At 37.8% G+C, this 14369-nt stretch overlaps 1 protein-coding gene across 1 annotated transcript; it reads left to right on the top strand.

Moving 5' to 3' along the window:
* Window positions 1–2127: 2127 nt before the first annotated feature.
* On the top strand, window positions 2128–7997 carry LOC146331651 (tripartite motif-containing protein 16-like protein). Its single transcript, XM_084733984.1, has 7 exons — window positions 2128–2755; window positions 3827–3922; window positions 4000–4233; window positions 4327–4495; window positions 4583–4669; window positions 5453–5512; window positions 6295–7997. The coding sequence occupies exons 1-7, from the start codon at window positions 2300–2302 to the stop codon at window positions 6843–6845; spliced, it is 1653 nt and encodes a 550-aa protein (XP_084590110.1). The 5' UTR covers window positions 2128–2299; the 3' UTR covers window positions 6846–7997.
* The last annotated feature ends 6372 nt before the right edge of the window (window positions 7998–14369 follow it).

Genomic DNA, 14369 nt, shown 5'->3' with positions numbered 1-14369 from the left:
CCAGTTCACCTGTTTCTTGCTGCCTATTTAGAGATTAGACGAGAGATTTTAATGATCATTTTATGTTTTTTTTGCGGTGTCTTCGCTCGTTCCCCAGCCAACCAAATACATATGCATGAGTTCTGTGCGCTGTACACTTCTCTCATCTTTTTTAAAAATAAATATAAAGCAGAAAGAATAACAGTACATGGAGTCTAAAAAAATATATGCAGACACAGGTTTGAATGGTTTAATTGCCACATAACCAAATAATATGTGTAGTGAAATATAACACCTCATCAGCAAAATTAAGAATTAGAAAAAATATATATAAAGGAGAAAAGTAAAATGTGTGGTATAGTGTATCATATTTAGATTTCTATGAGGTATGGTAGGTCTAAATATAATAATAATATATAATAATTGCATGTTTTATTATATTTGAGAGCAGAAACTTAATAAATCTGTGGAAAGTTATGTGCACTGTTAAAAAAAAGTTGAGAAAATCCATAATTTCAAGGCAACAGCCTTCACTAGTTTTTGAGTTTTGAATCAGACTAAAAAAAAAAGTTTTATTTATTTTAGTAAATTAAACAAAAGTTTTTCCTTAACCTGAATTTTTATAATTTGGATGCTTGAAAAAATAAATTGTTGCAATTACTTGTCCAGGGTGAACCCCGCCTCTCGCCCAATGCCAGCTGGGATAGGCTCCAGCAGCCCGCAACCCTTACGGAATAAGCGGTTACAGAAAATGAATGAATGAAAGAAATTGTTGCAATTGAAAATATTAAATAATTAACTCTTATTCACTGTCACTTTAATGAGTTAACAAAAAAATTGTAATCCTTTTTTTGTCTCAACAAAACATTGGCAAAACTTTTTCAAACTTTTTTCAGTCGTTAATTTGAGTTGGGCTCAAAACTCAAAAATCTATTTAAGAAAGTTGCCTTGAAATTTTGAGTTAACATTTTCGATCTTACAGTTTTTCAAGTAGACAAAACAGTTTTATTGACTTATTGATTCTTGTGTTTTTTATAGTCTTGCCTTTAGAAATATGACCCTATGACCCTTGACTCTTTGTCTTGTCAGTGACGTTGTCATATGATCCAAAGGCCACGCAGCATCTATGTCTGTCTGTGTCTCCCGGTGTTCCCTGTCTGTCTGTTACTGTCTGTGTTTGTGTGTGGGGGTGTGGTCTCTCTCCTTCACTGTCTGACTTCTGCTCATGTAGGACACCTGCACTTTATCTGTAATCAGCACACCTGCCTGCTATAAACTCATCACCACCTGCCTAAAAGAACCTGCATCCAGAGCCAGTCCTGGATTGTGGTTACACTCACGGTTTGTTATGTCTCTGAAAGCTCTGAAAGTTAGTTTATGTTGCCTGCCTGTCATGAGATTTTCTCCTGTTTTCCTTGTCTCCACGTTTACCTGCCTGCTGGTCAGCCAGATAACACCATGGGGATTCCTTCTGTCGAGCCTCCACCTGGATTCCTACACATTCACCTCAGACCCAACCTGCAGCCAGCCATCCTCTCACCCTTCCTGCAGGTATCTCCAGTAAAAGACTGTTTGTTCGTGGGTTCAGAAAGAAAGAAAGAAAGGAGGTAGTGGCAGTAGATTCTGCTGCCAAAAGAAAGTAGTTCCTGCATGAAATTGCTCACAAGAAGGTCGGTGCATTATTTTAAGCAGCAGGGTTATGATTTCTGGAAAGGAGCACTGCTGTTGAGTTTCTCAAATTTAATTGTTTGGCACTTTAATCACCACAAACAGAGCGTCATCTAGTTGCATTATATTGAAGAGAAGGCAGACACCTCTACAGCCAAAACTCCAAAACTCAGCAACTCACTCTAAAACAGTATAGACGGATAAATAGCACTACAGGTAAGAGGAAAGAATTAGAATTTTGGGGTGAACTGTCCCTGAATAGATTTTTTTTTTTTTCTCAAAATCATTGAAGTTGAATATGAAAGTGAGTATTGGAGTTTATGTAAAAAGTATATATATGTTGCATAAGACTTTGAAATTTAAATCCATTACTGAGGGTGATGTGGAATAAAAGTCGCAAGGTAAACATTTAAGAACACTAAAAAGTCAACTTTTCTACCCCTAAGAAATCAACACAGAACAAAATGTATGTTTTTAAAAACTGATAAATGAAGAAGTGCCCTGCAGCGGAGAGAAATACCTTTGAGCAACTTAAGTCACACCCGTCTCCACTCTAACACCAGGAAACCACACACACAACACAAGACAGCTCACTCAGCTTAATCAGGAAACGAAACTTAACATTTCACAGCCCGCCTTTTTCCACACAGACATGGCAGAGCCTCGTATCTCCAGGAGGATGAACCGCCTCCGCTGTCTGATCTGCAGCCAGGTCCTCAGGAATCCTGCAACTATTCCCTGTGGACACAACTTCTGCATGAGGTGCATCCAGGACCGCTGGGATCATGACCAGAGGAGCAGCTCTCCCTGCAGCTGTCCTGAATGTGGTCGCAAGTTTCCCTCCAGACCCCAGCTGATCACGAACACCACTCTGGCTGACCTGGTGAGGGACACAGAGAGGGGTGATGCTGCTGGCAGCGACAGGACGCCAGCCCAAAAAAGAGCCTGCATCTGGTCAGACAGAGGAATCCCTCTGTGTGGGGAGCACAACAGCTCTCTGGATATTTACTGCTGCACCGATGAGCAGGTTATATGTGCAGGGTGTGCTTCAGCTGAGCACGTAGGACACACCTTTGGGTCTGTGAGCTGGGAACGGAGGAGGAAACAGGTACATAAAACAAACACAAAGATATGAGTTTTTTCTCTTTTAAGTAAGTAACCAGCAAGGAGGCCACCAGCTGCAAACTTATTAAATATGGGAACATGAGTCAGAGCAGTGTTTTTGTTAGTTGCACTTCTGCTTCTGAGAAGCTTTTGTGATTTGATCCATGAGCAAAATTTCATTACATCAGCTGTCAGGAATCCCTTTGAGCAACTAACCCGTCTGTAAGGTGTGGGAAGTCTGGCCGGATGCAAGTAAGCAGGGTCGCAGATACTGCCTTTGATTTTGATTATTGAAACTGAAAGCTCATCTCAATTGATTTTAGAGTAATACTGATATCGTGACACCACTAATGAAATCTGATGTTTTCCTTTCTGATTTGAACCACTTTCACTCTGAGCCACTAAATGAGATACAGATCTAATTTTTGCAATGCGGCCTCAGTCTGAAATGTCACATCAGAATTCATTTGACTTTTATGTGACTTTAGAGGACTTACAGTAACCCATCTCCCACATGCTTTTGTCGGGAGACTGGTTGCTTGAACTGAAGATCTTGCCTGGAGAGTCACTGACAGATGTAATGAAAACCCTTGACATCCTGAACACTGACAAACACTTCAGTGGCCTCCATGATTACTTCTCTACAACAACATGCATGCAACATGAAGTCTTTGTTGTTGTGCTTTTGCACAAGCAGGACCAATAAGTAATGTGACCAGTTCACACTGGAATCTATTGTCCACTGAGTTATAAATCTGAATTGAGCTCTAAGGTTTGCCGTGTGACTGTGGCCCTCTACACTTGGGCATATGGCAGTATCAGTTACCTCTGAAAGCACCTTCACAGCCTGTTTGCAGACAAAAAAATGTGAATGGATCAAATATTTCATAGAAAATAACACAAAAGAAACAGGTACTTTTTAAAATATGTGCTCAGACAGAGGCCAACAAACTATGACCAGGTCACGTACATTATGCACTTCAATAAACGCAAAAATGATGTTTTACAGCACCTCCAAAAACATGTTTCACAAGTTAAACAAATAACATGTATTTCTATCCAACACACACTGAAGGAGGATCTGAAGAACATTCAGACAAAATCAAAACAGATTCTCCAGAAACAACGAAAGAAATTGAAGATCTTGGGGGAGACTCTTGGACAGATTGAGGTGAGAACACGTGACCAACATGTCTTCATACTGTTTGAAAAATATTTATCAGATAAATACTTGTGTGTATAAAACAGGAAGAGGCAAGAGACACAGAGGACTACTGTGAGAGCGTCCTTGTCAGGGTCATTGACTCCCTGCAGAGACATTACCTGTCAGTAAAGGAGCTGATTGCAGCTCAGGAGGAGGCGGTGGCAGCTCAGGTCCAGACCTCCATACAGACCCTGCAGGTGAGGATGGAGGAGATGAGGAAGAGGAGTGCTGAGCTGGAGCGTCTGGCACAGATCAACAGTGATGTCCAATTCTTAGAGGTACTGTGGACACATCATGACACTGAATGTGTCATGACCTGAATGTGTCTAAAAGATGATGTTTTCATTTCTTTGTTTGCTCTGTCTTTATAGAAGTGGCCCGTCCTGCGACGCCTCTGTGAAAAAGACCACCTCCACCCTCTTGGTGGGGTCCCAAAGAACCCACTCTTCCCCTTTGAGGCCACAAAGAGAGCTGTTGAAAATCTCGGCAGGCAACTGGGGGAGTTCTGTGACAAAGAATTTTCCTCAATCACTCAAACTGGTATGTTTGTGCCACATGGCAACACTCATAGTTTTCTTTAAAAGGTGTACAGCATTTTGGACTTTGTTCACTATTTCTTCAATATAGCTGACATTGGAGAGCAGCAGGAGTCAGGAGGAGAGACGGAGGACGACACGCAGCGAAGATATGAAGCCAGTACCTCACAGTCCCACGGTTTGTACTTAAAATGGCTTGGCTAACATGATTTTTTTTTTTTTTTCATTTTAACTTTAGGAAGCTTCTCAAAGTTTTCTGTGGATGAAAACAATTTTACCACTATATGAAACTCTCTTAAAACTCCCTCTGTAAAATAATTAAGTCTTAAACATAATTAATTATTCTAAGGCCCCTTAGAGTCTTAAATTAGAGTTTGAACTCTTAAATTTTGAAAAAGCTTTACCAATTACTAATCATTTGGTGCAATAATTTATTTTTCTTCTTCAGATAAACTTGAATCTTTGAGCTTAAAAACAAAACTGCATTTTTAAAAATCGAATTAATTGAAGTGAAAGTAAATAATGGTTAATATTTTAATATTTTAATTTTCAGGCACCCGAATACTGAGATATCAGGTTCACACAAAAGTAAATTATATCAACTTAAAATTTTAGGTTGGAAAAACTATCTCAACTTTTTTTTTTTTTTTTTTTTTTACATGGCGTAGAATATACAGAAAGATCTAAAACTTCAAATACCCAAAATAAAGTGCAACAACTTGTGTACAAAAATTCTTTGATTACTCATGTTTAACTTCTTCTTACTTTAGTGTGTGTGAGCACCTTTTGATTGGCTGACTGGATGAGGTTTCTTTGTCAGTGATTTTTGTTTTTTGTTTTTATCAACAGCAAGGTTAACACACAGGTTACACACTAATAGAAAGAAGTTAATGTTATAACACTTGTATTTTTCCTGGTTAACAGTGGTAGTACTGAAGGATACTGTACAATTATCTCTCAGGTCTCTCAGAAGTTAACACTGTGACCGTGGAGCCCAAAACCAGAGCAGAGTTCCTGCAGTGTGAGTTTATCCTCTTATGCACTTATCAGCACACTGATCCATCACACACTAACGTCACATGTAGACAGTGGTGAGAGTAACAAAGTACATTGGCACTAGACGGGTACTACTTTACTTGAGTATTTGTAGGTTATGTTGCACACTACACTACATCTGAGAGAGGAATATTGTACTTTTTACTTCACTACATTTATCTGACAGACTGAGTTATTTTTTTGCTGAAGATTTTACTGAAAAAAAAAAACAGGTAGCAGTAAAATAATCACAAAGCAATGATTCTAGAAATAAAAAAAAAAAGGATACACATTTGTCTATTAGAATTATCATTTTAATTCTTTCATTGGCTATTAATCATCTCACAGCCCCTAACCTATTGCACTAAATAAGCTCTGGTTCTTGAACCAGTTCAGTTCAACATCATTAGAACCTTGGTTCTACCTAATGAGCCAGGCTTCACTTCCACCAGTTGAGAATGGAACCATTGTAATCAAGGATGCTCGTCAACAGAGGGTGTTGCACAAAGCACAACAACCTGTAGTACATGACATGCCCACTGTGGTTCCCAAGGAAAACCTAATTATAATTTTGGGGTTTGAAAATAATTTATTGTTGGTAGAAAGTACAACATGTTGGTGTTGGTGGTGTTGGTGAGATTTATTTTGTGACCCTTTGGAGGGGCTGACCCCCATGTTGGGAGCTACTGGACTAAACAACCAAACTGGATTTAGTATTAACATTTTCACTATACTATTCACATCTCTTCATCATCTTCATCATCTCAGATGCATGTGACCTCAGCCTGGACCCCACCACGGCTCACGAGGACCTCGTTATTTCTGCAGGAGACAAAGAGGTGAGGCTGAAGCCTCACAAGTGTAAGAGCCCCCCAGCCAATCGTTACTCTGAGAGGTTTATCCACCGACGGCAGGTGCTGTGCAGGGAGGGCCTGCAGGCCGAGCGCTGCTACTATGAGCTTGAGGTGGAGGGAAACAAGGCTGAGATTGCTCTTGCCTACAAAGGAATAGACAGAAAGTCCCGCACCACACTGTCTGCTTTTGGGGGTAATGCATGTTCTTGGAGTCTTGATCGGTCCAGTAATTATTCAGTGAGCCACAGAGGTGACAGCATCCAGCTCACAGCAGCCCCCAGTCATCACAGGATTGGTGTTTATTTGGAGTTCAAAAAGGGAGCGCTGTCTTTCTACGAGGTATCAGACAGTTTGACATTTCTGTACAAGGTTGAAGCTGAATTCACAGAGCCGCTGTACCCAGGCTTCTGGCTCGGAGATAAATGTAGCATCAGGATCTGTGATTTGAGAGGTGACAGATTGTAAACTACCTGAGAAGTTTCTGACCATTTGAGTGGAAAGTCAACTTTATCACACAGGTTGATGACTAAATGTCTTCATTTGAATCATTTTTTATTGTTTTCTGAAGCTTGAGTGTGTTCTTCAGTGGGGTTGTATAATAGAAAGTGGCCCCAAAATAGTTTGTATTACACATTAGGTCCATCTGATCCGTCTGGAGCTCCATCCTGACTGATTGTTGGACATGAAATGGGAGAAAATGTAATATTTGTGTGTACTGGACTTTTTCTTAGATGAATGGGCAGAAATATGGTGGAAATTGGAACCACTGAACAACACAACCAACTTATACAAAATCTTATTTGGCTTTTTTTTTATTGTAAAATAACTGTGGACTTAAGCTATATATCTCAGTTTTATGGGGGGCCCTTTGCATTACCTCATGGACATCTGCACTACAGGGGACATTTTGGGTATCTTGGTGTTGTTAAATCAATTTCAACTGATCAGATTAATTCAACACAACATGACATTTTCTTACATTTTGTACACCTTATTAACTTGATATATTTATGTCTACTGAACATTACTAGAAACAGAAATATGGTGTAAAGAGAACTACTGAACAGCCTAACCATCCATTCTTATATTTTGGATGGTTATCCTTATACAAAGTCTCATTGTGCTCTTTTATTGTGAAATGATTTTGAACCAGTGGTCCATGGCACTTTGCCAAGTCTTTACAGAACAAGGACCAAATGAGAAGAGATGATTTAGCTATAAGCTATTTGATTGATTGTGTTGTAAAAAATAAACATATAATATCATATAGAGATTTAAAAGAATTCTGGTTTTAACCTCAGGAGGCCCTTTGGCTGAGAAAAAGCCGAGACCTTCTGACTTAAACTACTGTATATTTCAGCTTTATGGCGTCCTGCTGAATGACCTCTAAGACCTCTGCAGGTGCCTGGACCACATTTTGAGAACCTCTGTTTTATAATTCATTACTTGAAGAACCAACTTGTTGTCAACAGATTAACAACTGTAAGGTTAACATAGCACAACATTTCATACATATTTTTAACTTTTCATTTTCATGTCACAGTCTGCCTGTTGTTTATATGTTACTGTAACATAACATTATATATTCAATCCTCAGTAAAATTGTTACATACAGAAGCTGTGTGCAGGTGTTTTATTCTGAAAATAATCTTGATCATGCAGTCCCTACAAAGGATAACATGAGTAACTAATTACTATCTCTCTTTTGAAGCTTTCAGAGCTTTCTGTCAGAAAGCCTTTCTGTCAAAGCTTTCTGGCAGAAAGGCTGCAAGAAGTGTCATAATGTACAAGAAAGAGTGAAAAGATCATGCTTGCGTTAAAACAGAGCATTTGATAATGTTAACCAATTGTTACAAAACCTTTCTGATAGAAAGCTGTCTGGCAAAAAGCCTTTCTGGCAGAAGCCCCTGACAGCTAACTTCTCTCATGTGCATTTGAGGCTGCACAGCAGTGTTTTCAGCTTAAGGCTAATGTCAGCATCCCAACTCGCTCATAATGGCGATGCTAACAATCTGTGCCTGGTAGTTGAGTTACAAATTTAAGTTTGTCCCCTAAGCAAAATATTTCCCTAAGGTGGTTCACTTAGCGCTGCTATATCTGACTGAGTTGTGTTAACGTGTTGCTATGCTAGGTAGCTACAAAGTTGCAGTTCTACACACTCATGTAGAACACACTCAACATGCTGCACACCACCCAGTGAGTTTTCTCTGTCTTGAAATGTGTTTTTCTGATCTCCCACAGTTATTTGTCTTTTAAGGGATTGTTATGAGTCCCTTAAAATTTTCTGAGGAAAATGTTCACAAAGGACCTCCTAGCGACACTTATACTTAAGTAGTGTTGAGGCAGGGAACTGCTACTGGTTGCCTCACCGAGTCCGTTGATGTGGTGAAGAAAACAGTCAGAGAATCGAGGATTGAAGCAACAGCATTTATTCACGGTCTGCAGAGCGTGGAGATCAGTTCAGCACAGGTCAAGTACGAGTACCGAGAGAGATCTGACTCGTGTCTAGGGATCCTGTATCTTTTGTACTCTTCTCTTTAGAGTTGTGTCATCTTCTGATAGGTTGTTTATTTGTTTTGGAGTGTCTCATTGGCCTATGTGTTGCGTGATCAACGCATGCATCTTATGTGTGTGTGTAGGTGTTTTCCTTGAAAATTATCAGACTATGTGGGTGCATGCATGGGTGGGGGTCTGTCTATGTGGAAGTTATAAGTACTAGTTCCTCTTTTGCGTCAGTGTCTATCTAGATCAGATATTTCAGTTATGATCTTTTTGTGACCTTTTGTATTGCCCCCATATCCTGTTATGTTCTAATTGTTGCAATGTGTCTACTTGACCTGTGCATGAACTTGAATTGGTGCAACATAGTTATAAGACAGTTTGATACAATTAAAAACAGGCTCTTGTAGGTTATTGTTCACAATCATTGTTATTCACAGTAGCTAAGGGCAAACATTTGGAGATTTAAGGGTTTTCCTTTTGGTGATATTATGCAACTAATTTTTTCCTAAGGTATCCTTAGATGAAAATTAAAGGGAAACCTTAGCCTAAATGGTTTTATTCAACCAGGCATTGGTGTTTAGCATGTATATTTATGATCTTCAACATTTATAATATATTATAATATAACTAACTAATTTAGTACTTTAGTGCTATTTAATGCAAAACAAAAAGTACAGCTAATTCTACTTGATAATGGCGCTCAAGGGAAAGTTAAGGGATCACTGAAGAGATTACAATGTATTCTGAGGCAGTGTTGCCAGTTGCAAAATACAGCAATATCATACTGTGACTTTAAAATGATCACATGTTAACCAAAATTATTGTACATACAGAAACAACCTGGGAAGGGGCTAGGATACTACACTGAGTGGCAAAATTATACCATGTGCACCATATTACATGGAGGCTCAATCATCTGAATAACTAAAGCAAATGGCAACTCAGTATCACGTTAGACTGAAACAACGCAGCTCATCACAATGACTGCTGCTGTTCTTACCCATCAGTCTGCAAGTGATTGTTGCTCTCAAACAAAATTTTGTTGTGGATTTATGGAAATGTCAAAATTACTTTATTACTACTGAATTATTGATTGTATATCATATGTTAAAATTATGGTATAAATACAGCAATTATGGTACATCTGGCAACACTGTTCTGAGGTGAGCATGACTGTTCCAAATCTTAAGATATTTAATTAAAAAACACAAAAGTTAACCCCATGTTTGTTATAGAGGAAAGGTCAGAGGATCACCATGAGGATTAATCTTCTGGGCACCATGGACATCTTCATGGTAGTAGCCAACATTTCCATCCACAGAGCTCGTCGCTAGTATGGCTGATAAAAATATCTTTGTCTGTAAAAAAGACACATGTGACCACAACAGATTTTTGACTCAATTTTGAAACAGGAAACAAAATCCAGGAATCTAACAGCAGCTTGTCCACTCTTTATTATTAGTATTTTTGGTGATGTTCACATTTTTTTTTTTACAATAGTTTGACAGTATCATACAATCATAATATGATCGAGGAAAGAGAAGGAGAAGCTGTAAAAGGACATTTCTAATCGTGTCTCCTGTACAGACAGTGCTTGAAACGTGTGCTCAGTAAGGCCCTGCACCAACAGGTAATAAGAGGGAATATTTCACACACACACAGGCACACACACACCTGCACACATTTATTATATACATATACACACACACACTCCAGCACTTGTAAGTAAGGGTGGTAACATCCCTTTGGCTAAAAGGGGCAGTTCCTAATCATTATTAACTGACACTCACGTGTCAAGCTTGTTTCAGCCTAAATTATTCTTCAGTTTAGTAACTTGATATTGCTTTTACACAGACCTTGATTTTACTGCTATGAGGACAACAAAGTAAATGCTAACTGTTTTGCAGTCCTAGTGAAAAAAGTGCATTAATCACATTCATTATTACTTTATGTTACATTTACTGCTAAAACAGTTACTTTTTAAGACATTGATATACTTCACATGGATAAAATCTATCGTCAGAACAGTTTGACTACACAAGATTATTTACAGATTTGGACAACAGAGAGATCTCTGCACTTTCTGCAGGACATGCCTGCCTCATACAGACTAAAACAAGACAAGAGATGAAACGAGACATACAGTTTAGAGCCACACTAGTGGTCCTGCTGGACGGTCCTGCTTGAATGGGTGAAAACTGAGAGGACAAATTCCCTGTGTTCTTAGATTGACTGCTAAAAAGGTTTTAAAGTTTATTCTCTCTACAGTAGCTGTTTGTGGACAGATTCAGACTCAGCTCGTCAGGCTCAGCTCTATAGAATAAGTGGGTCTGGAGTGAAAATATTGTATCATAAAGAAATTTGGTGGCAGGTGTGACTTCTTACAAAGTTGGATGGAAAGACATGGGTGTATTGTATGCTCATGTCTTAGTGTACAAATTTAACTTTGGAGTAACACTCCTTTAAAATAATAAATAAGACAAATACAGTGGAATAACAGAATAGCTGTTCTTTCAAATAAACTTGAACTGCAAAAATACTCTTAACACTTGCATAAGCAATTGCAAAAATTTGCTTCATGTTTAGTCTGAATGTGGTCCTTCTGGCTTAATTACTTCATGCACTTTGTTTAGGCTCAGCTGTGTTTTTGCTGTTTATATCATATCACTTAGACATAACCTGAATGACTGAGTTGTGAAAAACATTCACATTATCCTCTAAAATGTAATTCCAATTTGTGACAGCGATAATGTCTCCAATTTGATATTCCATATAACATTTAAGATGTTGTTACTATGCTAATTACTTTGCTAACATGCTAATGTTTAGCATGTAACGTTCAGCAAGTTAACTTCATACATATAGCATGTTAGCATGCTATCTTATCTTTCATATAAAATATACCTGTGGCTGACTGGTAATAACTGACTCATTTAGGCAGCTTAAAGTTAGCAGTGGGGTTACTGAAACCAAGTTGAAATAACCAGAGGTTATTTTTTGAATAAATAATTTAAGCTTAAAGTTTGTTAGCATCTTACGAGCATGTGGCAACAAGCTAACATTACACGTGTTAGCATGCTGATACTCAAAATAACACTTAAAATGTTGTTAGTATGCTAAGTTTTAGCATGTAATATTCAGTATGTTAGTGTGTTTTCATACATTTTGACATGCATGCTATTCTAGTATTCATATTAAGTAGAGCTGAGTCTGACTAGATTTATTTTTGAGCTAAAATGTTGGACAAGGCAGGGGAATTAATGTTAAATCATCTGTGGTGACTGCAGGTGGTGCTAGTGTGGCTAAAAACAAGTAGACCAGTAAACCCAAAGAGGAGACAGGTGAGTGGACGTCTCCGAACACCAGGTGCAGCCAGACGAACACACAACAGAGAACCAGCTGCTGCCCATATAAGACTACACTTCACATCACACATCACCTCCACCCGCCAGCAGCATTTTCACATCCCACAACAGGAATTAGCTACACAAACTACAAAATAGATAAGTCTTTAAAAATACAATAAAATAAGCATCACACAAGATGAAAATATACAGTATATATATACTGGTCACTTAAAAGATAAATCTTTGTTGTTCACCACACCTACATACACTGCAAATATACAGGAATATAAATATAGTCCATTTAAATCCTCAACATCATGGCTTTGAATACTGTGATAAAAAAATAAATAAAGGTCTCCTCTTCCATGTCACAGGAACTTGAATGTGCTCAGTTTGAACTTGTACACAGTTTTGCACCACTACTCACTATCAGTGTGTACAAAAATGAAACAGGGAAACATATCTGTCTTAACTTTACCCACTCAGACTGTCAGCTCGATTAACATCAGTTCAACCACGAGTGGTGTGACTTAATGTTACTGTTGGCTTCAATAACACTTCCACAAATATACAGTGTGTGTGTGTGCATGTATGTATGAAGGGGGCTTACAGAGGTTCACATTAAGGGAGGTGATGAATTTAATATAAAAATATTAAATTCATTTATTTATTTATTTTTTCCTATATCTTTTGGTCTTTAGCTGACTTCTCTGTTTCTCGTTCATTATGTTTTTGGTCACAACATGAACACAGTCTGTGCATCCTGCTTTGTGCTCCAATATTAATATTATATTGCTTATTGATTGTGTTGGACATATGCTTTATCCTTGACAGCAGCAACTATTTTTCAATTTCACATATGTATAAATGTTCAAAACAATCAATCACCCAGTTAGGGTTAGTGATTCACTTGTGCACAATGATTGTGTAAAATCTCTTTTGTGCTTTTGTAAAGAAACTCAAAACTGCATTTGTATCAAATTTACATGAACAAGCTGTGCTCTCTGCCACTGAAGCTCTTTGTACTTTATTTTCAACACATTTCAGCATATTCATTTTGATATTCCATAATATAATTAAGTGGATTTCAAGTGTTTTGTTTTCTGTTTTTTTTTTTTTACTCTTTGGTGGAGAAACTGAAATGAGTGACATCCACAAGGTGTAACGTGTGTAATGCAGTGGTTCCCAACCTTTTTTCTTAAGGGACCCCTTTTCCATCACTGAGTAAACTGCCAGCCTCTGCATAAGTGGCATATTTTCTGGACATTTCATATTATATTCAATGAATAACAACTGATGAACTGTACAGTTAACCCAAACAGTGAACACAAGAAATTTGTGTAAAACAAGTGTTTCGGATGAATTCTGAGCAGATTATTTCCTGTGATTATTACATCAGAGATGAATTTTCGTGATAGTTTTAGATGTTTTTATACAATACTTTGTATTATGTTTTCTTTACCTTTAACAGTAATACATACTTAATAGGGTTCTTTTTTAAAAACAAATTTAATGTTTTCTTCTCCCTGCCATCGTTCTAATAGCACTTTTGTTGTTTTGCTGTGTACTTTTCTAATGCAGGATGAGGCTGTTAAGCAGAGACTGAATGCTCTGTGAATGCTTTATCCTTATACTTTATTTTTTAATGATTTTTCATATCTTAAATATTAATCAAAACTTTGAGAATAACTATTTCTATTTTTGCTTTGGTGACCCCTAGTGGGAGATGGGGACCCCCAAGGTTGGGAACCAGTGGTGTGATGGATAATGAGACTGTGGCTTTAGAACAAAAATCATATGGTCCTACATCATATTGCTATACTTTACACTGCTGTTTACAGAATGAACAAGAACAATACTGGTTACACACAAAACACTGCAGTGAATGGGAAATGGCAGAAGAATGAAGCATAATAAATGGACGTCTTTAGAGCAGCCTTAAGCATAGTTTATAATACACAGAGCCCTGTGAAAACCCAAGGTAACACCACAATAACAGTACATAAATTAACATGAGTTAATGTAGTAATAAGCATTAACTAGTAGTTAATTAACAGTTACCTTATGTGTCAATTATTTGCTAATGATGTTCATGTTAAGCAAGGTATTAATTTATACATTATTCTATCATTTATAAAGG

Source organism: Lutjanus erythropterus, chromosome 2, assembly GCF_056507025.1.
Source record: "Lutjanus erythropterus isolate fLutEry1 chromosome 2, fLutEry1.hap2, whole genome shotgun sequence".
Taxonomy (NCBI): Eukaryota; Metazoa; Chordata; class Actinopteri; order Lutjaniformes; family Lutjanidae; genus Lutjanus; species Lutjanus erythropterus.
Note: the sequence above shows the minus strand (reverse complement) of the source record. Positions and strands in the feature narration are given on the sequence as shown.